The 24,346-nt window shown below is 50.4% G+C and overlaps 3 protein-coding genes across 8 annotated transcripts; 2 read left to right on the top strand and 1 right to left on the bottom strand.

The window, feature by feature from the left end:
- The first annotated feature begins 4 nt into the window (after positions 1-4).
- On the top strand, positions 5-24,266 carry LOC122382723 (sodium/hydrogen exchanger 8-like). Of its 4 annotated transcripts, none has more exons than XM_043368412.1 (12): positions 5-350; positions 1,089-1,682; positions 2,050-2,153; positions 2,596-2,735; positions 5,125-5,208; positions 5,389-5,490; positions 6,290-6,468; positions 9,676-9,920; positions 21,114-21,230; positions 21,683-21,877; positions 22,147-22,532; positions 22,792-24,266. In XM_043368412.1, the coding sequence occupies exons 2-12, from the start codon at positions 1,129-1,131 to the stop codon at positions 22,894-22,896; spliced, it is 2,211 nt and encodes a 736-aa protein (XP_043224347.1). In that variant the 5' UTR covers positions 5-350; positions 1,089-1,128; the 3' UTR covers positions 22,897-24,266. The 4 variants fall into 4 exon arrangements, with proteins under 4 accessions (XP_043224347.1, XP_043224349.1, XP_043224351.1 ...); XM_043368414.1 differs by having other exon boundaries at positions 193-247; XM_043368416.1 differs by having other exon boundaries at positions 199-237.
- On the top strand, positions 12,121-20,899 carry LOC122382725 (serine palmitoyltransferase 1-like). Its single transcript, XM_043368420.1, has 10 exons — positions 12,121-12,181; positions 12,423-12,518; positions 12,837-12,999; positions 13,346-13,478; positions 13,797-13,923; positions 14,077-14,277; positions 14,538-14,649; positions 19,840-19,984; positions 20,208-20,316; positions 20,573-20,899. Exons 1-10 carry the CDS (start codon positions 12,149-12,151, stop codon positions 20,735-20,737), a joined length of 1,284 nt encoding a protein of 427 aa, XP_043224355.1. The 5' UTR covers positions 12,121-12,148; the 3' UTR covers positions 20,738-20,899.
- On the bottom strand, positions 14,687-18,074 carry LOC122382724 (uncharacterized protein K02A2.6-like). Of its 3 annotated transcripts, none has more exons than XM_043368417.1 (2): positions 15,725-18,074; positions 14,687-15,297 (listed from the first exon to the last, which is right to left on the bottom strand). In XM_043368417.1, the coding sequence occupies exons 1-2, from the start codon at positions 17,841-17,843 to the stop codon at positions 15,254-15,256; spliced, it is 2,163 nt and encodes a 720-aa protein (XP_043224352.1). In that variant the 5' UTR covers positions 17,844-18,074; the 3' UTR covers positions 14,687-15,253. The 3 variants fall into 3 exon arrangements, with proteins under 3 accessions (XP_043224352.1, XP_043224353.1, XP_043224354.1); XM_043368418.1 differs by having other exon boundaries at positions 15,759-18,074; XM_043368419.1 differs by having other exon boundaries at positions 14,687-16,253; positions 16,637-18,074.
- Positions 24,267-24,346: the final 80 nt, after the last annotated feature.

Raw genomic sequence — 24,346 nt, 5'->3', positions numbered from 1 at the left:
CATAGTAGTGTTGCGATTTATCAAAAGAATATATTATTAGAAAATTCATAAAGAACTGTAGGAGATCCAAACACCTTTAAAACTGATTACCCGGCATGGCTTTCTTGATATTCAGGTGTTTTTTACCAAATAAGTCACCACTATTATCCCGATTGTTGTTGGTTTTCCTCTTTTAGTTCGGGGCCCTAAACTTGTTTATCAATCAACGACCAACAAAACCAAAACAAAAATCGCAGTGTTCGCGTTTGTTAGTTGTTACAGTGTTTTTTTTGCGTTTGCTGGTTTTCTTCGCATAAATACTAAACAACTCAACTGAACAAAACTGATTTCAGCTCCACTCAACAAAGTTGGTATGCTTGGCATATTTCCAACTTGTAAAATGTAACAAGGTTCAAAAACCAAGGTCGGCAAACCTGCAATAGTTTTAAAACTTTGACTTTTTTGTTGTTTGCCTCCACAGCAACTCAAACTCCGTACATGGATCAGTCAGCACAACCGGCACCCAGAAATATGGCAGGAGTCGGCACACAGTTTTAGCTTGCAGCATGTCTTTCTGCCATAGGTCCAGTGGCGGATCCAGGGGGGGGGGGGGCAAAATGGGCATTTGCCCCCCCCCCAAAACGGCATGATTTTAATATCAACATTACGCCTATGGACGAGGCATGGAAAGAATTGATAAATTGTTATGGTTTGCCCCCCCCAAACTCTGAGCTGGATCCGCCTCTGCATAGTTCCATTTGACCCACCTTCCCAAGACCAGACAACAGAAAGGAGCAGACTGTTAGTCCAAGTCCCAAGATGCTGCTTTGGCCCCAGTCTGAAGATCCCTGCCTTGGCTAAGAAGACCTACGGGCCTTCTATCAGATACTCATGGACAGGTTCATGAGCCCAGCTCATTCTGTTGCACAGCTTTGTAGCTGTGTGGTAGTGGCAGTGGTGATCCTTCAGAATGAACTGGTGCCGCTGATCTTTGATCCTCTTTGTACCTAACCTGCTCACCAGCTTTGGCCAGTTATTTCCATTGCCATGACAAATAAATTTGCACCTCAACCCTCTGAAATGAACATATCTTTCCTATCTTTTCACAGGCCTGAAATGCTGATCTGCTGAGAGCATCCTGCTGCTGTGATGCAGGCTCTCACAGTCTCTTTGGTCAGTGGCTGGGTACTGCTGGCTCTGACTGGCCTCACCACCTCCGTGGACCCAACACAAGCTGGGGGAGCATCATCAGTACCATCCACGGCTGTTCCTGTCACTGGGGCTGCTCTGGCCTCATCCACTTCTGTGGCCAGTGATTCGGCATCTTCAGTGTTAGGAGAACTAAAGGCTTCACCTGATGCTGGCTCAGTTGCAGCTGGAGCTCCTGTGGTGAGCTCAGTAGCAGCTGGAGCTCCTGTGGTGAGCTCTCTGTCTGCTAAAGCCCCATCTGTGAGCTCAGTGGCAGCTGGAGCCCCTCAGGCCTCCTCTGACTCAGTGGCAGCGGGCTCCTCTGTACCAGTGTCTGCAGTGCCCGCTGCGAGCTCCACTGCCCCACCAGCGCCGGACCTGAATGACCCGAGTGTCCCGCTCAACCAGCTGGTCAACGAGAATGCAGTCATCGTTCCAGCACAGAATGGCTCACCAGCCAACAGCAGCGTGCCAGCCACAGAGCCTCCGGCGCCGCCGCCTCAGCCGGCCGAACAGTGAGTGTGTGAGGCACTAACAGAGCTTTAGGCCAGAGGTGCTGTTGCTATGATTGTTATATGACCATATTGATGGGAGGAATGTTGTGTGATATCGACACTTTTTACGCTTTGAATGAAATGCCTGACGAAGCCGGAAACCGCGGTAAACGATCTTTGCGATATTCCGGTTTTCGGAAGACTTTGGACAGGTCCGTCCAGCTTAGTTGTGACTGATTTCGACGGGATACGGTTTATGAGTTTCTCTCATCAGCGCAGACCATAATCCATTTCCGTTGGGAGTCTCCATATATCGAACGCCGAAGCGATTCCAACATACCATCTTTTCATGTGACATTATATCAACTATGTGTCTGTCTTTCGTCAGAGAGAATAAGACTGAGGAGGTGGAGCCGGCGCTGCCGGAAGCCGGAGCTGCTGAGGAGGAGCACCTCAACTCCATGTCCATCTTCTTCTCACTGGCCATTCTCGGTGAGACGAGCGGGGGATAGCGTTAATGAGGAGTGGGATTGAGACGGGTCGGTATGGTATAGTATATGGTGGGCGTTTGGGTCCGTGTGTAATGGGATAAACCGCTGGTAGAATGACGCTGATGCGGTGAATAATGTGTTTGTACTGCTTAATGGTTGGCGACTGTAATGGGTAGTCAATGAAACACTATGAACTATGAAGAGCTCGCAGCTGTTAACATCATACAAAGAACATGCTAGCAGATGTGAAGTACCACTTTCGTTCATCTTCGTCGATAGGTACCGATGTGGTAAATATCATGAATCGAGAATCGTTACTAATCGTACTATTTGCCGTGCAAAATGGGAATGTTCGGTTATCGTGGTCGTACCATAAGACAGATGACTCCTCAGTAATTCACACCGTCCTCCCAGCTAACTACGTCTACCACTTTCATTGACAGCTCTCTGCATTCTGATGATCCACTATATGATCGGCTCGAAGTTGCGCTACCTGCCGGAGAGTCTCGCGGTGGTGTTTCTCGGCGCACTGATCGGACTCATACTGGAGATACTGTCCAAGAGCGGTATCGCCGACTGGCAGGTGGGTTAGAACGACGCCGAGGTAACCGGGTTGAATGATTCAGGTAGATGGTGGATGGATAGTTCACAATTATTATTTAAATATTTAGACATGGATTTGTGGTGAACATGACAAAAAGAAACGCACTTTTAAGTGAAATACTATTTGCTGTGTAGTGTGTTCTGTAGGAGTTCCCTACAGCCGCGCACACCTGCTGCGCATGTGTCGGTGCGACATTGCTTATGTATACTCGTATATCCGCGCACACACGCTGCGCATGTCTCACGTTACTAGATAGACCGTCTAGCGCATGCGCGTAGTTTTAGTATACCGTCTAACGTCCGTGTGTGCTGTACATTAGTAAAATCTGAAATTTGTTAAGACACACTCTTCTACTCATCAAACCAAGGCTTTGGAGGAAGACGGAAGACGAGGAAGCGAGGGCGACATGAAGAGCCCTGGTGGCTGACGAGTGCTCGGAAAGGAACACGTTTCCCGATCACCACGATCGGATGACTGTAAACTGGGACAATCTCCCCACAGTTTACACTGGTGACCCCGACGTGATCCGGGCTACTCGTGGACCACACCATGGAGTCGAGCGAAGCCACCCGGCAGCACACCGCTCCTCCCGCAACCAGCTTCAGCTCGCCGGCACCCGAACCCGAGGCAGCAGGTCGGCTCACAGCCCTGCTAGCCACCATCGCGACCCTCATCGTCCGAGTACAGCAAATGGAGGCCACCCAGCGTCGACTCAAAGGCGCAGCATCGCAACTTGGCCGAAGCCAGCATCAACGACGCCATGAAAACCGCCCTCTAAAGCCAGCGCATCCGTCAACCTACGAGATCTGCTGGTACCACCAGCGCTTCGGTGCCAGAGCGCGTCGCTGCAAAGCGCCGTGCAGTTTCTCCCACCGCAACAAAGGTCGACATCGCAGCCGTCAGACGCCTCGCCCGTCACGCCCTCCGACGCCGACGTACCCAGACAGCTCTGTCTGCTGGTACCACCAGCGTTTCGGCAACAAGGCCCGCCGCTGCGAGCCTCCGTGCAGCCGGTCGAAAGCATCTGCCGCAACACTTCTCTTCGTGCGGAACACGAAGACTGCCAAACAGCAACGGATCGACGCTGACGCCTCACTCAGCGCATCTCCTCGCGGCAACCTACCGAAGCGACCGACGCCGACGCCAGCTCCACCCAACAAGCAGCCGGTGGCCGCCAGCGCACCAACCAGCAACATCGACCACTGCGAGCCTGCGTCTCCGGAAGAGACGCCACACCTACCTGCGCAGCAGTCTCCTGCCTCTGCGACTCTGCCACCATCAGCTGCCCGGTCGGACGGCCTGGAGCTGATGCTGCCACAAGACACGCCGCCTGCAGAACAACCATCTCCAAGAGCAGCAGCACCGGGACCAGCTCCACCGCGATCTATCTTGCGCTCTCGCACCGATCGCGACGTTCGATCCCCACAGCGATCTCGACGCGTCACGTTCGCGACCCGTCTAGGGAGGGGGTAGTGTAGGAGTTCCCTACAGCCGCGCACACCTGCTGCGCATGTGTCGGTGCGACATTGCTTATGTATACTCGTATATCCGCGCACACACGCTGCGCATGTCTCACGTTACTAGATAGACCGTCTAGCGCATGCGCGTAGTTTTAGTATACCGTCTAACGTCCGTGTGTGCTGTACATTAGTAAAATCTGAAATTTGTTAAGACACACTCTTCTACTCATCAAACCAAGGCTTTGGAGGAAGACGGAAGACGAGGAAGCGAGGGCGACATGAAGAGCCCTGGTGGCTGACGAGTGCTCGGAAAGGAACACGTTTCCCGATCACCACGATCGGATGACTGTAAACTGGGACAATCTCCCCACAGTTTACAGTTCTACTTGAGGAATTCTCCGTTGTTGTCGAGAAGTGCGGTAAAAACACGATCTTGCTTATGGCGTCTCTGGTCTCAACACTAAGTCGTTAACCTAGCATATTTTGTCCCTCGACCTAGGTCCCTCGAACATTTACAGCAGTTTGTTTGTTTGTTTGTTTATTCAGTATATTGCCAACGGGATAAGGCCTCCCACTAATAGGCAAAGTCATCCGTATAAAACAATAAATACAAGTCGTAAACAGGATATTACACCACACGCATGATCACACTTTTCATCACCACGGACCTACTGTCATGAAAAAGGTCAACATGGGGACATCGAGCTATAAAATCATTGGCAAGTCGGGGCAGTCGGCAAAACATCCCGTTCTTGACCGAATTTACCCTGGCGACAGGTTCGAAGAAGCTGGCCCGGTAGCGAGTAGTTCTTGATGGCACACGAATGGAAAAACAACTTAAAAGGTACATGGAGTCACATCACATGGAGTTGCTTGCATGACAGATGTTTCCTTGTTTCCCGTTTCAGAGAGAAGAGGCCTTTTCTCCCACTGTTTTCTTCCTAGTGATTCTGCCGCCCATAATCTTCGAATCAGGATACAATTTGCACAAGGTATGTGGGATAAGTGAAAATGAAGGGCTTATAATTTCTGAAGGGCAGTGGTGAAATTACCGATTGATTGCAGATATTTCGTGATAAGAATCACCTTCGTTCTCTAATGTCTGACTAATGCGGCCAGCTGGCTCCTTTCCTGTCGCTACTGACCATTGACTTTGCTTTCTTTCCCTGCAGGGTAACTTTTTCCAGAACTTCGGCTCCATCATGGTGTTTGCCGTGTTCGGGACGGTGATCTCGGCTCTGGTAGTCGGAGGCGGGGTCTACCTGCTGGGCATGGTGAGTTAGCGATTATACTATCCCGACAAATGTTATGAACCAGTTCAACTGTCGAGCGGGGGTGGAGAACAGATGGAGATAGTGTGGGGAGGGACCAGTGCTGGAAATGAGGCCGCTTTCTCCGGGTGGGTTAACCCCGTCTAGCGCTTAGCCTTTCGGGACCCGCTCAGAGCCGCGGTTGTTTTCGCCGCTCGGCCCTTTCGAGATGCAAAGTTGATAGTCACACGAAGTTTATTTGGGGCCTCTGAAAATGCGAATTCGAAATTAATCGATTTTATAAAACATTTTTCTTTCATCTACATGCATACATTTAACAGTATCTCCAGACTAAGCTGGTTTGGCTGGCCCTAAATAAGCTTCGTGTGACTATCAACTTTGCATCTCGACTGGGGCGAGCGGTGAAAACAACCGCGACCCTGAGTGGGTCCCGAAAGGCTAAACGCTGGACGGGGGTAATCCACCCGGAGAATAAAACGCCGGGACCAGAAAGCGGCCTCATTTTCAGCACTGGGAGCCGAGGGACAGACATATTTTAGCAATTATTGGGGGGGGGGGGGGGCTTACGGCCGACAGTGGCTGGCAGCTGATTTTGTCAATCTAGGAAGGGTGAAAGATAAAACAGTCTGGTTACGGTGAGAGTTTGCGGGTGAAGACGAGGCGATGGATAGTGATATGGAAGACGAACGAAAGTCTGACGCGATTTTGACGAGCGGGATGGAGAACAGAGACTGGTGATACCGTCATCGTCACCCACCATCACCTCTACCATCATATCCATCCCCGTCTCTCTCCCCGGCAGGCGGACGTGGCGTACCATCTATCCTTCGTGGAGAGTTTCGCCTTTGGCTCGCTCATCTCTGCCGTTGATCCAGTGGCCACACTGGCCATCTTTAACGCTCTGGACGTCGACCCCGTGCTCAACATGCTCGTCTTTGGCGAGTCGATACTAAACGACGCAGTTGCCATCGTGCTGACCGCGTGAGTACGCGGGTTTGATGGGACGCGGGATCGGGTGGCAAGGGATGGGGAGTGTGGTACGGAATGGTTTGGTACGGAATGGTGGTTTTGTCTTGTCGGGATGGGAGTGTGGGCTTGTTGGGTCGGGATGGATGGAACAAACCGTAGACCTCTGTATACCGAGGTCTATGGACATAAAGAGGTCAATGGACATTGGACAAGGTATAAAGAGGTCTATGGACAAACCCAAGTGATGACATTGTTCGGGATTGCCGAGATGGAAGGTGTGTTGTGGATATTATGTAAAAATTATTCATTTCATTTCACTCATTACTCTAGTATAGCCACATATCATACAATTTCATTAGGTAGGTATTTTAATGCCGACATAGAAACAGCAACTTTACACATTGACCTTGGCATTGGCCTAATCTGACCTGATTTGGTCCCGAATGGTCAAATGCCCATCACCATTGACTTGGAATCGGAAAATAACACATAAAACATGTGTCGCATGTCCCTAATCCCTGTTTATTCATCATGACCTTTCGTGACCTGATTTTGACCTTGACCTCACCTTGTGATTGCATATTTACTGATTCACCGCCTTTATAAATATGTTGGACGCATGCTGTGCGATTTTCACATCGCTTCATCATTATGAAAGTGCCTCAGGAGCAGCCAGGGAATGAGAACCTGGAATTTTGGTCTTTGACCCGACCTTGACCTGACCCGTGACCTTTAAGAACAACATTCGGACAATGTCTAGATCCATCTCGTTGCGATCTTTCCATTGCCACCTTGTCCGGCGCGCTACGATCATCCGTTCCCGAGATAGCACCGTCGGCACCATATCAAAGCAAAATGGTATAATTACATGGAGAAAGTAAAAAAATAAAATAAAATATTTATAAAAAATACCTATCTCCAATTTTCACAGTATAGTTTCCCAATACCCTAAGCATTAATAAAAGCTAAAAAAAAATAAATTTTATTTAACTGGCCACACTTTGAAAAATTTGAAATAAATTTTTAAATAATTTTCGGAAAATTAAAAATTCAAAATTTTGAAAAATTTTGCATACCATCAGAAAGCTTGTGATGTGGCGAGTTCAAATATGTATAATTTTTATAGTTTAATAAAAGTTTTCGATTAGATATAGCTACTAAAATACAATGATGTTTTTTAACTTTCCAAAATTTCCCGATGCTATAACTCAAAAACTGTTGCTTCTACGGGTCTGACAATTTCAGATTCGGCTTCTGGGCACAGAATAACCCTGTACAGCAATTTAGAAGCAAATCTGAGGGGGTCGGGTGTTATGCACCTGTTGAATCGTCCTGGAATGCCCCACCTGGAGATGATCATGACGTGGGTTTATCTGAATGGGCTTGGGCACGTTGTCTTCCTTCTGTGGGCGCTCGTTTATGGGCATTGGGCATGAGGTCCTCAAGATAGTCACTATGTGTTGCGAGTCGGGGCGGCGGCGGGCGGTGACGTCGCTGCATGTAGCTGGCCGGGTTGACTCGGTCAGGTAGGCTGACAGTTGAGACCTAACTGCCACCACACCGACTAACGAACACAAAATACAACATTTTTATATACGTATGTCAAAATATCACACTAAATACGAACTTATAAGAGAAGCGGTGAGCACTGTGCAGGATCAACAAATTATCTTTCTATCATGACAGCTTAATGGCATCGTGAGCCTCCAGCATTAGCGACAATCACCGCTCTAAATCTCGCGTTCGATCGATCCGCGCTAACCGCCGCCCAATGTCCCCAATGTGTCACCGGGCACCAAATTCGGTCAGTTACTGTGGTCTGCGGTGTCGCAGTGGCATTTGACCGCGGGCCCGACTGGTGGCGTTTGTGTTATGGGCGTCTACTGAATGCGGCCGCGCACGCCGGCCACCGAAGGCCGATTGGGTGCTGATAGACGGTGGTTGCAGGGACACTGTGCGGTCCATGGTGACAGTTACAGCTGTGATCGGGGATATGCTGTATTGGTAGCGAGGCTCGGCTAGCAACGGCCTTGCTGCAGTGTATGATGTTGCGAGTGTGGTGTGTGGGGGCCGGCGTGTGTTGCTTATGGTTTGGTTCGGTAAAAGGTCGTTTAGTTTTGCGGTCACATTAGCAGAATCACGACACGCTTCTGGGCTGACTGGATAGCTTGCGCGAAATCGCAAAAGAATCGCCAGAAACAGTGACAGACGTCGTAAATGGCATCATTTGGCGATATTTCTCATCGTCGCTGTCAACATATTTTTGCGGTTGGCAATGGACAGTGAGCGATACATATTCGGATATCGAACAACCGTGGTTTTGCTCTACGGTGGTTTTGCTCTCTACATGTTTCAAACTTGGCATTGTATCTGTCAGTAATCATATTTAATTCATGAGCGTATAAATATTACATTTTGTACACAATGTTCACCCGCCGCACTCAGACAGACGCCGACACACTCGAATAAAACGGGACCTCAAACAGGACACGCCGCAGTCGGACAGACGCCGCTTACTTTTTTGCCGGACCCGGTTGATCTTATCAGTAGGTAACGCAACATTCCGTCATCCATCGGGGCGCGTTTGATGGCTGACGACTGGTGGTCGATAGTGTGTGGGTGTATGGTCCTGTTTGAAGCTCCGTTTGATATTCGGATCTCATCATCAGTCGTGGGAACAGGATCGTTCTATGCATCCGGCAGCATTTTCTTTAATTATAGAAAGCAGATCTGGAATCCCTGGCGGGTGTTACATTAAAGCATCCCGGCAATCTTGCATGGCACTGGATATTCCACCAATTTGTTGTTTTCTGATTGAAGATGTGTGTGAACCCAGAATCCGTAATTGTGATTTCGGAGCATCCGGGAGCCTGTCGCCTGATGCATGGTGATAGGCGTCTTTATTTTTATTTTCGCACTAGACCTACTTATGGCGATATCTGCTCCGCGTATCCACAGGACGGCAGTGCGTTTGATATCCGCTCTTTTTTCCCCGGTTCTCTCACTCCCACTTGAATCAGTGATTGCCTATCCTTACCCTCAATAGCACGGTCCTGCAGTCTGACTCTACCCCTTCCCTATCTTGGCAGCCAAGTCCTGAGTTTGACTCTAACTCCCCTTTTCCACAGCATGGAGCTGGACTCTGACTCCAGCCCCCCCCCTCTCTTAACAGCTACGTCCGGGTTTAATTCGAACTCCCTCTCCTTCCTCTCTCCACAGTACGGTCCTGGAGTCGGACTCGCCGGCGATGGCGCACATGACCTCGACGGAGGCGCTGCTGCACGGCGTCGGCAGGTTCTGCTTCATGTTCGTGGCGTCGGCGGCTCTGGGGGCCGTCAGCGCTCTGCTGGCAGCCCTCCTCTTCAAGCACGTGGACCTGCGGAACAACCCCAGTCTGGAGTTCGCCATGATGCTGATCTTCACGTACGCGCCGTATGGACTGGCGGAAGGAGTGCATTTGTCGGGTGAGTTTGAGGGGGGGGGGAAGAAAAATGGTGGGAAGGGTGGATGTGAGAATGAATGATGGTGATGTGGTTGATGTGTGTATGTTGCTCGTATGGTGTGTCGAGTGCTGTGACCTGATAATAAAAACGCATTTTTTTGGGGGGGGGGATGGTTGCGGCTTTTATGCTTTGAGCGTACACTATGAATTCCATTTCACACTTGGAAGCTTAGAATGGATATCGAACCGGCTGCCCACTCACTCTGAGTTCAGTTGCTGTTAAAACTTGATCGCTTTAGTGAATGCTGGAAGACATGGCTTGTTATAATGTCGACATCTTAAGCTGAGCTAATGGATGTCCCTAACACATGTTGAAAGCCTGTCGCGGTCGCAGAGACGTTGCCTGGCCGCCCTTTTCTTGTAGTTTGCCAATAGCGCGTGTTGTAAAGTCGAGAAAAAGTAACAGAAAACCATCTTAGCTCCAGATTGTGCGAATTCCAGGACAACTCGCTGGCCGAAGTGTCGTCTGTTTCCAAGTCTTAACAAATTCAAACCTATCTGTAAAAACGATAGATGGGACACATTTTGTGTCAATCATTTTCGGGACCGATCTGGAAGTTCCGGTGGCTCTCGGAGTCTGCAGGGCTCAGTTCTTATCTCTGCGATTTGGCCAACAGTGGACCGGACAAATTTCGGCACATTTTGCTAGATCTGGAGGTCCCGCTTGTTAAATCATCGGAATTCCCAGTGGTTCTGCCTCCGTCTGTCGAAATTTCGCAGCTCTCGCTGATACAGTGACTGATTGAGCGCCATAGATGGGCCGTATGGACGTGATTTGTTTTTGTGGGTCCAGTTTGACGTTTTTACGATTCAAATGATCTGCTTTGCAGCTGGTCATCTTGTATTTTTAGGATATTATCGTAAAAGTGTTCGTGGAAACTCGAGGTACTGGTTCGTTGTCCTTTTGCCATGGACCGTTACTTGTCGAAATTCGATTTGTGTTTGAAGATGCAAGGATTGCGTCAAAGCGTTCACCTTAGAATAATGTCACATATTGAATGATTGTGATCCAGTTGAAAGCCTAGTTACGACTGGTATTTCCCTGTGTCGTTAGCTTATTGGTACAGTCGGTCTTGATTGATGTTTGAGCTGTCCCACGATCACGGTCCAAGTATTTCGCCAATGATGCTGTAGGTTTGTTTACTTTTTGGTCCCTGGTAGCCAATGGAGATCTTCATTTACTTTTACTCCCCATCTTTCCATCTCTTCCTCTTCCTCTCTCTCCCTCCCCTCCCCCTTTTCCCTACCCGCTACCTCTCCCTCGCCCTCTCCCCCTCCATCTCCCTCTCCCTCTGCTTTCCCTCTCCCTCTCCCCCTCTCCCTTTCTCTCTCCCTCTCTGTCTGTCTCTCTCTTCGGGGTGACAGGGTCCGTTGTTTGATTGGTGTGATTCGCCAGTCAGGCATGATATACTCCTGTGGTTTTCTGACCACAATCCGGCTTACCAGGTGTCTATGTAGAAATTGACTCACATGAATGCCTCCATCGGAGTGAATCTTCTAGACGTGGTTATTGTGTATACAGTAGCGCCGATGCAAGATTTTGTCAGAGTTGAAAATCAAGGGCATTGGGATTTACGGTTGGGTTCCACAGATGTAGAGGAGCTGGCAACTCGCTGTGTCCCGTACTTCCCGGGTTTGAGCCGATGAGAGCGCAGGGCTTCGTTCAGCTTGATCCATTCACGGATGCCGACCGTTACTGGCTTAAAGGTTTTCTTTTAAGCGTGTCATTTTGGGTATCAGTCTGGAGCGAATCTACTTGGACTTGGAGTTTGTTTTATCAACGGCTCACAGATGATTTGTCGAGACCCTTTTTCGAAAGCTTCCGAATGTTATATTGAATTCTGATGCTTTGAAAACAAATAACTTTTTCATGCACTTGGTTATCAGTGCTGAGCTGTTGAGTGGGTATGCATTATAGCACCGTCTACCAAATTTATACTTGAATCTACCCTTGCCACCCCGCACAGCATTCCCAATAGACGAGAAGCGTCTTCGATAAATATCAGTCGCCGTTAGCCATTGTCGTCAGACATCATCTCGGACACCTGTGTCCACTGCCCACCGTTCAGAAGCGCAGTTCGCTAATGAGAAACAAGTGTTCGCACGCCGAGCGGCCGACCGTTTGGCCGTTGTTGGCCCGCCGCCGGTCTTTTGTTCGTGATCTCCACCGGGTGTGAGTTGAGTGACGCTATGGAGGATCCCGTGCTGAAACTGTCAGCCGAGGTGAGTTTATTGCTTTTTTTCTTTATTGTATACAATATTGGAATAAATTTGTCTAACGATAGATGAAAAGTTATTTTGCAGCATGAAGAGCAAGGAACAGGGTCGCATCAACCTCCTTCTCTCCAACCGTTTTCATATTTGATTTGCCTGTAATTTTAACTTTGCTCGTTTTTTCGCTCCTCACTTCTCACAAAATAGTTTTACTTGCCCTCTGTCATGTGACATATGTCATTTTTTTCAGGACCAGGAGAAGATCAGGTCATGGGTTCCCGCGCCGCTGGTTCCGCCCACCCCTAGGGACCATCCGGCGCTGAACCCGGTTATCGTTGATGGCAAGGTATGCCAAACTCCTCTGACAATGCTATATCAGATTGAGATTTATTTCGTTGGCTTCACATGCTCATGCTTAGATATATATTGAGTATGAACTCGGTTAGGATTAGGCACCTGACGGTCAATTGTGTCTCGTTTGCTAATGCCCTACCACCAGTAAGTAAGGTAATATGTAACACTTGCAATGGGTTATTACATGCAAAGTTTCCACGTTTTCAGCGCATCTTCTACTTCCAATCAAATGAGATTTTCCTTTGCAGACTTTGCAGACAAGTTATATAGTTATTATCCTTCTTAACATCCACCCATGTGTTTCCTACAGCTCGGTAAATATGTGCGTGTGAACAGCCGCGATCTTCTGAACGTGGCCTCTCACAACTACCTGGGTATGGTGGGCGATCCTCGGGTCGAGACTGCCAGCGTCACTGCCCTCAGAAAGTACGGTGTCGGCGCGTGCGGGCCGCGCACCTTCTTTGGAACGGTCGGTAAGTTGGGAGGAGAAAGTGTGGAGTGGGAGCGGGAGGAGGGGAGACTTAGACTTACGGACTGTCGGATGCCGAACCATAGAACGCTTATTCTCCTAGGTAGTTCATGTTTGACTATTAACTTGTCTCGGAATGTTTTTGAACGCATATTGTGTTTTGGTCATCCTAATCATAGCAATCAGGCGGATCAGCAGAACATCTAAATCTCCCTGTAAAATTTGATAACATTACCATACCGTAGGCATTTAAATTCAACTAATCACAGGCGATTTTCTACTCAATTTCATGAATTGTTGATCCATCATTCGTCCTAACTCTGTGCTGTTTTCACGTGTCCATCGAACAGACGTTCACCTGGAGCTGGAGCGCAGCATCTCAGCGTTTCTGGGCACGGAGGAAACGGCCATCTACTCGCTGGGGTTTTCCACCGTCAGCTCGGCCATACCGGCCTATGCCAAGCCGGGAGACGTTCTCTTTGTGTAAGCCGTGTGTAGGGATCGCTTTGACAATGGGGAAAATCCAGCCGGGAGCAGAGCTGGTGCTTGTAAATGTCCGGATCGGCTTTCAATCACTGAGGTCCATTATCGTTTGTCATTTGATAGTGATTTTTGGCTGACGTGTCGAGTAATTTAGGGATTTTCGGAGAACTTGCGTTCTTCTGCAGGATTTCGTAGAAATCGGCTTACTGTCATGACTTGTCTTTGATATGTCCGGTCGTTTAGCCTGTATCTAAGCGCACCAAAGGATGATATGCATGTTATTTTGCATAAGATGACGATGCTTAATCATAATTTCAGGGACGAATCGGTGCACTTCGCGATTCAGAAAGGTGTGCAGGTGTCCAAGAGTAAAACCGTGTGGTTCAAGCATAACGACATGCACGATCTGGAACAAAAAATTCTGGAAGTGATGCATAAGAGAGAGGTGGGTCACTTTTGAAGTGTCCATATTGTAGCAATCCACACATCACAACGATCTGGCCTTCCAACTTGCTCGTATGTCTAATTAAAATGGATTTGATGACTTTCTCTCATGCTGTTTTGTTTCCTTTTTCTGACCGAACTACCAAACTCCCAGGATGCAAAACCCTCCGCCGCGGCCGCTCGCCACTTCATCATAGTCGAGGGCCTCTACCTAAACGAGGGTGACATCTGCCCATTGCCAGAGGTGGTGGCACTAGCTAAACAGCACAAGATTCGCATCATTCTGGACGAAAATGTATCGATTGGAGTGCTGGGCGCTCATGGACGCGGTGCCACCGAACACTTCGGCGTCAAGGTGTGTGGGCGGTGATCTTCTAAAGCTATGCTAGCTTGCGATGGTGTAGTAGTTGCTGCTCTTCACTTCCGATGCTATTATGAACGCCATGTTCATGTCATTCATTGAAGTCAGCCTTTTTGCCTACGACGCGCACTTTGTAACCGAGATTATCGACTGGGACACTACGGTTGGAATGTCTGTAGTGTACGGTTCTTAAAAGCGATGAACAACACCCGTTGAAGTGGAGCGCTGACACTGCGCTTACTCTCTGTCTTCAGGTGACGGACATTGACCTGATCTGCGGTTCCCTGGAGCACTCGCTAGGGTCGTGCGGCGGCTTCACCAGTGGGTCCTATCACGTCGTCGATCACCAGCGGCTGAACGGACTCGGTAATTGTTCTGTCCTTGTCCACCGAACACTCAACTGTGCCTCGTAGTCTTCATATATTGTAACGCCGCCACGAACTCCACCCAGTCGCCAGCCCAGACACGAATGGCGCGCACACGAGCAAACCTCCCGGCATCGACTCGGCTGACGTGTACAACCCGACCAGTGAAATCGGCCACTAAATCAATAGCGCAGTACGCAACACTAAATCAATAGCGCAGTACGCAACACTCCTCCCCACAGGCAAGAAGTATACCCATGCCACGATTCAGCACCGTAACTCGGTAGGGGGCACCACTGCAGCGGTTTAGGGGTGACCCGCCACGACATGGGCCGGACGAATTTGGTCAGCATGACGGGTGAAGGCGCGGCCGTCCTCGAGGCGAACGTCCACCATTACACCACTGCTGTTCGAGACCACCGCGGGGACCCATCGGCGGGCGAAGCCCTGACACTCTTCAACCCAGACGGCGTCCCCGACGCGGAAATCGCGCGGTCGGGCGCGGCGGTCGTGGACGTCCTTCATGGCTGACTGACGGGCCTCCACGGTGGAGCGCAGACTCGGGCGCAGCGACTGCAGTGGAGTACGCAGCGCTCGGCCGAACATCAGCTCAGCCGGAGCTCGCCCCGTTGTCGACTGTGGCGAATTCCTGTAGGTGAAAAGAAAACGCGACAGTTTTGTCTGGAGGCTTCCTTCAGTCCTCTTCAACGCCGATTTTACGACTTTCACCAAAGCCTCAGCCTGGCCATTGGAGGCGGGATGACGCGGCGGGCTACAGACGTGCCGGATACCATTCTCAGACAAGAACAACTTAAACTGTTCACTCGTGAAGCAGGTGCCATTGTCTGACACAAGGACTAAAGGCAATCCAAAAACAGAAAAACACTTGCGAAGGTTTTCAATCACACATGTTGAACTTGTTGAGCTCGTAACAAACACTTCAAGCCATTTGGTGAACGAATCCACAACTATTAAAAGCATCTTCCCCTCCACGGGGCCGGCAAAATCAACATGAATTCTGCTCCACGGCTCGGTGGGGAATATCCAGGGTTTCAAAGGTACCACCGGTACCTTACCTTTGTCCGCCTGACACGCCTGACACGCCCTTACTCGGTCCTCAATCTGGCCGTCCAGTCCCGGCCACCAGACGACGCTCCGGGCGAGCTGCTTCATCGCCGTCATTCCAGGATGGCCACTGTGCAACAGAGACAGGACGCGACTTCTCAGCTGAGTAGGCACGACAACTCGTAAACCCCACAACAAACAACCATTCTCGATGCTCAACTCATGACGGTGGTTGAAAAAGAATGATAACTCATCTCTGGGACAGACCTCGGGCCATCCATCACGAGTAAAGATGTACGCGGCGGAAACAGCGGGGTCTCGACGGGTGGCGGCCTGAAGCTGAGCGACCGAGACCAGACTCTCCGCGGCGTCCAGCATCTGTACCACCTCGGCCGGCGGCGGCGGGTCCGGCGGGCAGAACGGAGCCGGCAGGCGGCTGAGGCCATCCGCGTTGCTGATCTCCTTCCCTGGAACGTACTTCAGATCGAAATCGTAGCCGGTCAGGGTCAGCTTCCAGCGGACCATCCTCGGCGACACCACCTGCGGCAGAGACTTGTGTGGGCTCAACAATCCCAACAACGGCTTGTGGTCAGTTTTCACAACAAATCGGCGGCCATACAAATATTGGTGAAACTTCACAATGCCAAAAACTACACCCAAAGCTTCCTTGTCTAGCTGGCTGTAATTGCGTTCGGCGGCAGACAAACGGCGGCTAGCATACGCTATGGGACGGTCAGCTCCTGATCTGGCATCTGGGTGGCTCAGAACAGCCGCAACACCCTCCGGGCTGGCATCAGTAGTGAGCACTAGCGGGAGACTCTGCTGATAGTGGCACAAAACTGGGGCAGAGCAGAGCAGGCGTTTAGTCTCTTGGAAGCTCGACTGTTGACTTGGACCCCATACCCAAGGGGCATCTTTCTTACCTAAATTGTACAGCGGAGCAGCAACTGTACTTAGGCGCGGCAGGAATCGGCTGTAGTATTGCAGTAGGCCGAGGTAGGCTCTCAACTCTGGCAGGTTCTTGGGCTCAGGAGCAGACATCACGGCGCTCACTTTGTCGTCGGACGGCTGAATTCCGGCGGACGAGATGCGGTGACCCAGGTAGCACACTTCACGCGCCAACCAGGTCGTCTTCCTCACGTTGATCTTGAGGCCGGCATCAGAGAGACGTTGCAGTACCTCCCTCACGTTCGACAGGTGCTCAGCCGGCGTCTTTCCTGTGACACAAAGGTCATCCAAAAACACTGCAGTATGAGGCACACCCGCCAACAAAGTTTCCATTTCCCTTTGAAAAATGGCGACTGCAGATTTGATACCAAAAGCTAGGCGAGTGACACAGAACAGGCCCTTGTGTGTGTTAATGGTAGTATACATCTGACTCTGGCTATCAAGTTCCAACTGTAGATAAGCTTCGCGCAAATCAATCTTGGTAAAGTAACGGCCTCCTGACAAAACCGCAAACAGCTCCTCTGTCCGGGGCAGTGGGTACGACTCCAGAGACGTGGCAGTATTAACCGTCAAATCATAGCTACCGCACAGGCGTATACTACCGTCAGACTTCTTCACTGGGACGACGGGTGCCGCCCACTCAGAAGTCGGAACAGGGCGCAGAATACCCAGCTGCACCTGACGGTCCAGCTCATCTTCGATGTCCTTCTTCAACGCCAGCGGAGGCGGGCGGTGCTTGTAGAACTTGGCTGGCGCTGACGGGTCCACCTGAAGCGAGACCTTACGAGGTTTGTAGCAACCCAAACCAGGGCTAAACACATCTGGGAACTCCAGCTCCATCTTCTTCAGACTATGTAACAGCGACTGGGCATCCCCGGGGAGGCACTCCTCAGAGCCAATCATGCACAGGGACTGCCAGTCAAGACGAATCACTTGTAACCAATCACGTCCCAGCAGGGCGGGCCCAGGTTGTCTCACAACCAACAGCTGCAGCTGAGCTGTCTGACCCTGGTAGGACACCTGGACCTCAGCCACTCCCTCAATAGGGACCTCCTCTCTCATGTACGTCAACAGGCGACGGCCAGAGCACACCAGGGGCGGTCGGGCAGACAGGTCAGGCCACAGCGCACAGTACTGATCATGACTGATGAGACTGCAAGAAGCTCCAGTGTCCACCTCCATGGTCAGTGGAACACCATTGACACATACATCCACTTTATACGGTCTGGCAACAGCAGCAGCTGGGGCTTGGCGGGGCAGGCTGAAGGCGGTGGCTGCACAATCGGATAGGCCAGCAGAAGCAACAGTACCAGGCGGACTGGCAGCGGCGGCAGGGCAGGGCGGGCTGGCAGCAGCGGCAGAGCCGGGCGGGCTGGCGGCGGCGGCGGCGGCAGGGCAGGGCGGGCAGGCGGCAGGGCAGGGCGGCCTGGCGGCGGCGGCAGGGCAGGGCGGCGGGCAGGCGGCAGCAGCAGGGCAGGGCGGCCTGGCGGCGGCGGCGGCAGAGCAGGGCGGGCTGGCAGCAGTGGCAGGGCAGGGCGGGCCGGCAGTGGCGGCAGCGACGGCAGGGCAGGGCGGGCTGGCGGTGGAGGCAGGGCAAGGCAGGCTCACCTCTGTGCTGGGCGGTCTCACCGCTGGGCTGGGCGGGCTCACCGCAGGGCTGGGCGGGCTCACGGCTGGGCTGGGCAGGCTCACGACTGGGCTGGGCAGATTCATGGCGGTGCCGGGCAGGCTGGAGGCAGGTTCAGAGACACACATCTCCTGGCCAACATGGGCAAGTCCAAACAATTCATACACTTCAGTGTCGGGTTCCACAAAATGAGACGTCTGGGTGGTTTGTGGATGGTTGATCCTACAAGCAGCTCGAGTATGACCAATCCTCCCACACGCAAAGCAAGCCGACTTCTTGAAGGGACAGTGAGTCGGCTGGTGGGATGTTCCCAGACATCTACTGCACTTGGTTGGCTGGCCAGACACAACCGCAGACTTCTTTGGCAACTGCTTAGACTGACAGACCGACTGAGTATGTCCCACTTTTGAACAATTGAAGCAACTTTGGGTCCTGAAAGGACACTGACTGGCCTGGTGCCTCCGACTGTTACATCTTTGACACCTCACCGTGGATGTAGACCGGGCGAGATGCAGCTGCTGTGGTGCCACCTGGCTGAAGTGAAGTCCTGGCCTGTTGAGGTCCTCCAGCTGGGTTCTGGTTACCTCCAGGTGTTGGGCCATTTCCACAGCCTTTTGTAGCGTCAGGTGTGGATCTGCAAAAAACCTCTTCTGCAGCTCCGGGTCCTTGCACCTGGCAACAGCACATTCCAGCACGACAGTCTCTCTCGCCACCAAATCATACCCACATCGATCTGCCTGCAAACGCAAGCGAGTGATAAACGCATCAAACTTCTCCCCCTCCTTCCGGAACAAATCATGCAAGATTGCCTTTTCATAGGTGACGTTTACCATTGGTTGAAAATGAGCCTTCAACTTCTCAGTTAGGAGCTTATACTCGTCTGCAGAGCGGGGCAGACCAGAAGGTTGTGGGAGGGTGCGAACGATCTCCTGCACTTCCAGCCCCATGAGCGTTTGTAAAACGGCAGCTTTTCTCTCCGGCGATGTGATGTCTACTGCCACCAAATAAAATTCCACCCCTCGCAGCCATCGTTCGAAATTCTCACCGGGCGTGAACTGCGCAGGAGGTTGAAGCGCCGCCATAGTGCAGTCCTAATGATGATCCTCGTCGCCAAAAGTGTTCTGTCCTTGTCCACCGAACACTCAACTGTGCCTCGTAGTCTTCATATATTGTAACGCCGCCACGAACTCCACCCAGTCGCCAGCCCAGACACGAATGGCGCGCACACGAGCAAACCTCCCGGCATCGACTCGGCTGACGTGTACAACCCGACCAGTGAAATCGGCCACTAAATCAATAGCGCAGTACGCAACACTAAATCAATAGCGCAGTACGCAACAGTAATCAATATCGAGGATTTATTTTGATCAGCAATGGTGCTATTGTTGTCAGATTAAATCGAATATGAGGTGTCTTTGAGCATTAATAAACGCTTTATTGTATTGTTACATTCAGGTTGATGTACGATATATGAGCACTTCTCACTGAAATTATGTAACACTAGTAATGACAAGATGTGAACTTCATCCAACGTCTTCTTTACTGCCACAGGCTATGTGTTTTCGGCGTCGTTGCCTCCGATGCTGGCCTCTGCGGCCACCATGGCTTTGGAGCTGATCGACAATGACGTCACGCTGACGTCACGACTGAAGACTGTGTCGGAGAAACTGCATGCCGCGCTATCGAATGTAGATCGGTATGTCGTCAGGATGTAAAAAGCGTGGCGCAGTTTTGGTGATGTGGTGGGTGATTTATTTGGGGAACCTTTTTTCTCGCATAAGTTGATAATATTGGCCGCGTACTCAGCGGATAATCTTGCGCTTTAGCTATGAGGCTATCATCACCTCATATGTGACGACCTCTACACCTGCTTCCTGTGCCGCACTTGTGCCTAAATGGATGGTCGGATCTATCCACAGACTGGATCTGGTGGGGGTGCCCGAGTCTCCCATCAAACACCTGCGTCTTAAAACGTCCAGCGGAGACAGACAGAAGGACCAGGACAAGCTACAGCGCATTGTCGACTTTGTGAGTGGTATGAGGCTAAAATCAGGTCTCGCGAGCAGAAACAGCGACGCGGGTCATACTCATGTTGTATGTATGTCTATCCGAAGAAAGCCGTGATATATAAACGCCTCGTTAATTTTCCATTACTTTGATATCGAAACTTCTTTTGTCACAGCTGCTGCTCGTGTGTACTGTGAACTGATGTTCACTTAGCAAAGCCATAGCAATCATATGAGGGAAACTCTGCGCCCATACTCTTATGTTCGTCCTGTTTCAGGCTCGCGACGAGGGCGTGCTTCTGACCACTGCCAGCTACCTACCAGAGCAGGAGGTGCACGCTCCGCCACCCAGTATCCGCGTCATCGCGGCTGTCTACCTTCTGGACGAGGAGATACAGCTGGTCAAACGCGCGTTGGATACGGCCGTGGCCCGTGTGTTCTGACTTCTGAGCACAGTGGTTTGGTCAAAAGATAGAGATTGAAGACCGGTGGTCTGTGCGGAAGGGAAATGTGATGGATAATATGTTGGTATGGGCAGGATGTGTTGTGGGATTGTGTGGTGTGTGATTTGAGGACGGAAATATACCAATCTGCTGAAAAGCGTTTATCGAGATATGTTGTGATGAGTGATGAGAAAATGGTCTATTGCTTGCCTTGACTGTAGGTTCTAGGACAATTGAGCTACGAAAGGTGGTTGCAAATATACATACTGTCAGTCTAGCAATTAGCATATTAACACCTTTCACCGACCCTCTGCGTGCCTCTGTGACGCATGTGTTTGTTTTGTTTAATTGACGACACTAATTTGTATTCCGGCAGGCATTATGGCGATCCTGTTCTGCGGCATCGTCATGTCCCACTACACCCACTTCAACCTGTCTCCCGTCACCCAGATCACCATGCAGCAGACCATGCGCACACTCGCCTTCGTGGCAGGTGAGTACAGCTTAGAGAGAGGTGTAGTTTACTGGTGAACTGGGCCGTCACCCAGATCACCATGCAGCAGACCATGCGCACGCTCGCCTTGGTGGCAGGTGAAAATAGCTGGGTTATGGGGTTCGATTTGTCTGAAACTACTGTGTTTGTCCGATGTTTTGTCACTCGTTACTGTTATTGTTTCTGATTTATTTTATCAGTATCTTTTGTAATCGTGGGATCTCATATTCAGTCGTAATTCTGTGTAATGGCGATGTAATATTCCCTTATAGATTTTACGGGTCTTGTGGAATGGATCGAAATGTAGTACTGTGTGATGTCCTCGGGCTGGCCGGTCTTTCTTGATTACACAGCCTTCGGACTCCGTTGTAATCCAATACCGGTGATTGTAAACAGTTCGAAATCCCTGAGTGATCCTTCGCTCACACCTTGACCCCTCGGTGCGTTTTCAGAGACGTGTGTGTTCGCGTACCTGGGTCTGGCCATCTTCAGCTTCAAACACCAGGTGGAGCCGGCGCTCGTCATCTGGTCGCTGATTCTCTGCCTGATCGGACGCGCGCTCAACATCTTCCCGCTCTCGATACTGGTCAACTACTTCAGGGAGCACAAAATCACCAGGAAAATGCAGGCCATCATGTGGTTTAGCGGTGAGTCCGGGTTTTCTATGTTTTATAACTTCTGTGATTAAATGATCCACCTCTTATAACGGCCTTCATTTGATAGTCACAAATAGGTATGTATGCAAATCGCACACGTCGGGGTGTTCAGTCGCTGTTTTGGGTTTATGTGCCACAGTTTGTGAAATAAGAAGGCGTTAAAAAACTGTATCACTTTCGGCCTCCGCCCTCAGTAACAAAAAAGTCGATTCTTACTTGCTGTAACACCTTCTACTTCCCTACCTCTTTTTTTCCCGCAGGTCTTCGTGGCGCCATCGCGTACGCGCTCTGCCTCCACCTGGAGTTTGAGACCGAGAAGCGGCACGTCCTAGTAACCACCACTCTGATCGTGGTGCTATGCTCCATTCTACTCCTCGGCGGGAGCACCCAACCACTACTAAAATATCTCAGTGCCGACCGATTCACCAACGACCTCCGCACCCGGAGACGGCGGCGCACCCGCCGGCAGCGCGACCTCAACCTGAGTAAGACGCGCGAGCTGGGAACGGCGCTCGACTCTGAGCACTTCTCCGAGCTAACAGAGGACGAGCGGGACACGAACGCCAACCCGCAGCAGCTGAGAGGGTTCGCCAAGTGGGATTATCTCTACTTCAAACCGTTCTTCACCAGGAGACTCACGCAACAGGTACGGGGAAACGATGCCTTGTTGAGGATGCCAAGGTTCTGTGATATTTGTCTTGACCTCAAAAATCATTTCTGAAATTGTCCTTTAAAATGTTATTATATTTTTAAAAACGGAATGAGGATTTTGAGATTGAGTAAATTATATGTCAATCAAATTGCTGGTCGCATAGTTCGGAATCACTGAAATCGTTTTCTAAGCTCTGTTGTTAACGTAACGATCATTGATAAATGCTTATGCGTCGTTTTCGCTCCGATTACAGGAGCTGCGAGACGCCAAGACTCAGATGACTGACCTCACCAACAAGGTGTACGAAACGATCCGCGTGTCGCCCGAGCACTCGGACGAAGAGGAGCTGCTGGCCTGAGTGACGTCAAAGTGACGTCAGAGAGACGTATGTCGGCCAATCAGCTGCATCTGTTACCTCAAACTGACGTCAGATGGTATGTTTGGTCGTCGCAGAGGGACTAACGTTTGTGCATTGACGGACTGGGCGCTTAAAAAGACAAGACGTTTGAACCTATGAAATTGTATTCATCGGTTCGCAAGCGGACCCATATGCGATCTGAAGACGCACGGCATGATATATTTGTTTAAGGCGACGGTTCTGCAGGTTTTGCTTGTTGTGATCTGCCTTGGATGATCTTCCACCAGCAGTGCAGTCCTCAGAGTATTACTATGGCAGGGCAGGGGTGGTGGTGGCAAAGTCTCCTACCGTTACGCGTGCGGCGAAGGTGGTGGCGACTGCAGTGAAATTTCGCAATGGTTTTGCAATGAAACTCTGCAGTTGCTGGTTTGTTGTGTTGTCGTTGGTGACTGGGACCACATCCCGTGATAGCTTTGTGGTAATTTTGATGCCAGTTAACTGTGAAGGAACACCAGATATTATGCAGTCAAGCACAGTGAACTCGCAAATCTGTGTCTGGTGAGACATGTTCGAATGCTACGTTGTTTTTGCCTGCTCTGCTGAGCCGGGAAGGTGCCGTCTTTTTGTTGCGTTATTTGTGCTGGGTTCTGCGGCTGTGCGTATGTGTTAATTAGCGTGAGGTGACTTCTATGCTAGTGGCATTATTACTATTATGGCTGTTGATTTGGCTCAAGTGAGTGCGATTTGTGGGCGTTTCAGGGTCCAGGAATGTTTGACCAGTATGAAGTAGTGTTATGCAGTGCGCCCGTACGAGGGGCAGTATTGAGTGCTATAAGGCGCTGAATGATAGGTCAATGTTTGTGGTTTCAGATGCCTCGCACTTGCATGCATTGTTGCCATCGTATGATCGCCATTCATCCGTCCCGTGCGGTTATAGCGTTATAGTGTATAACTGTATAAGTCCCCGTCGGTTTGAGGTTTGAGCACGAGGTTCACTTTGAGAAATTTGGGCTTGAGTGTTGGGTTGAGAAACTACTTTCCCTGTTATGCATATGCGTGTTCATTTATCACATAGTCCGATGAAAGATAGGTGGGCGCTTTGGAATTATTTATGCTCATATTGAGTGATCACGGATATATTTTGTTCAAATGCGTTCCAGCTGTTACGCTAAGCACTTGTTGTGCTACTGTTTGAGTGTGGCGAGGTGATTGCCTATCAGCATCGGTACCTACTAAATTTGCGAAGAACTTGCATTTCAAAGAATGTGTTTTGCTGCCTTCAGGTGTTCAGTGTTGTATCTTATGCAAAGCAGTTTGTTTTCTTGAAAGACTCTGGCAAATGATACAGCTCGAATACATAATGCCTCAGACGATGTATTTTCTCTTCTATCAAATCTTCTATGTTCTATCTATCTTATAAAAATATAGCCGCCAATCCCAGCACAGTGCG

The sequence above is a fragment of the Amphibalanus amphitrite genome, unplaced genomic scaffold (assembly GCF_019059575.1).
Source record: "Amphibalanus amphitrite isolate SeventyFive unplaced genomic scaffold, NRLGWU_Aamphi_draft 000145F_arrow, whole genome shotgun sequence".
Lineage (NCBI taxonomy): Eukaryota > Metazoa > Arthropoda > Thecostraca > Balanomorpha > Balanidae > Amphibalanus > Amphibalanus amphitrite.
Note: the sequence above shows the minus strand (reverse complement) of the source record. Positions and strands in the feature narration are given on the sequence as shown.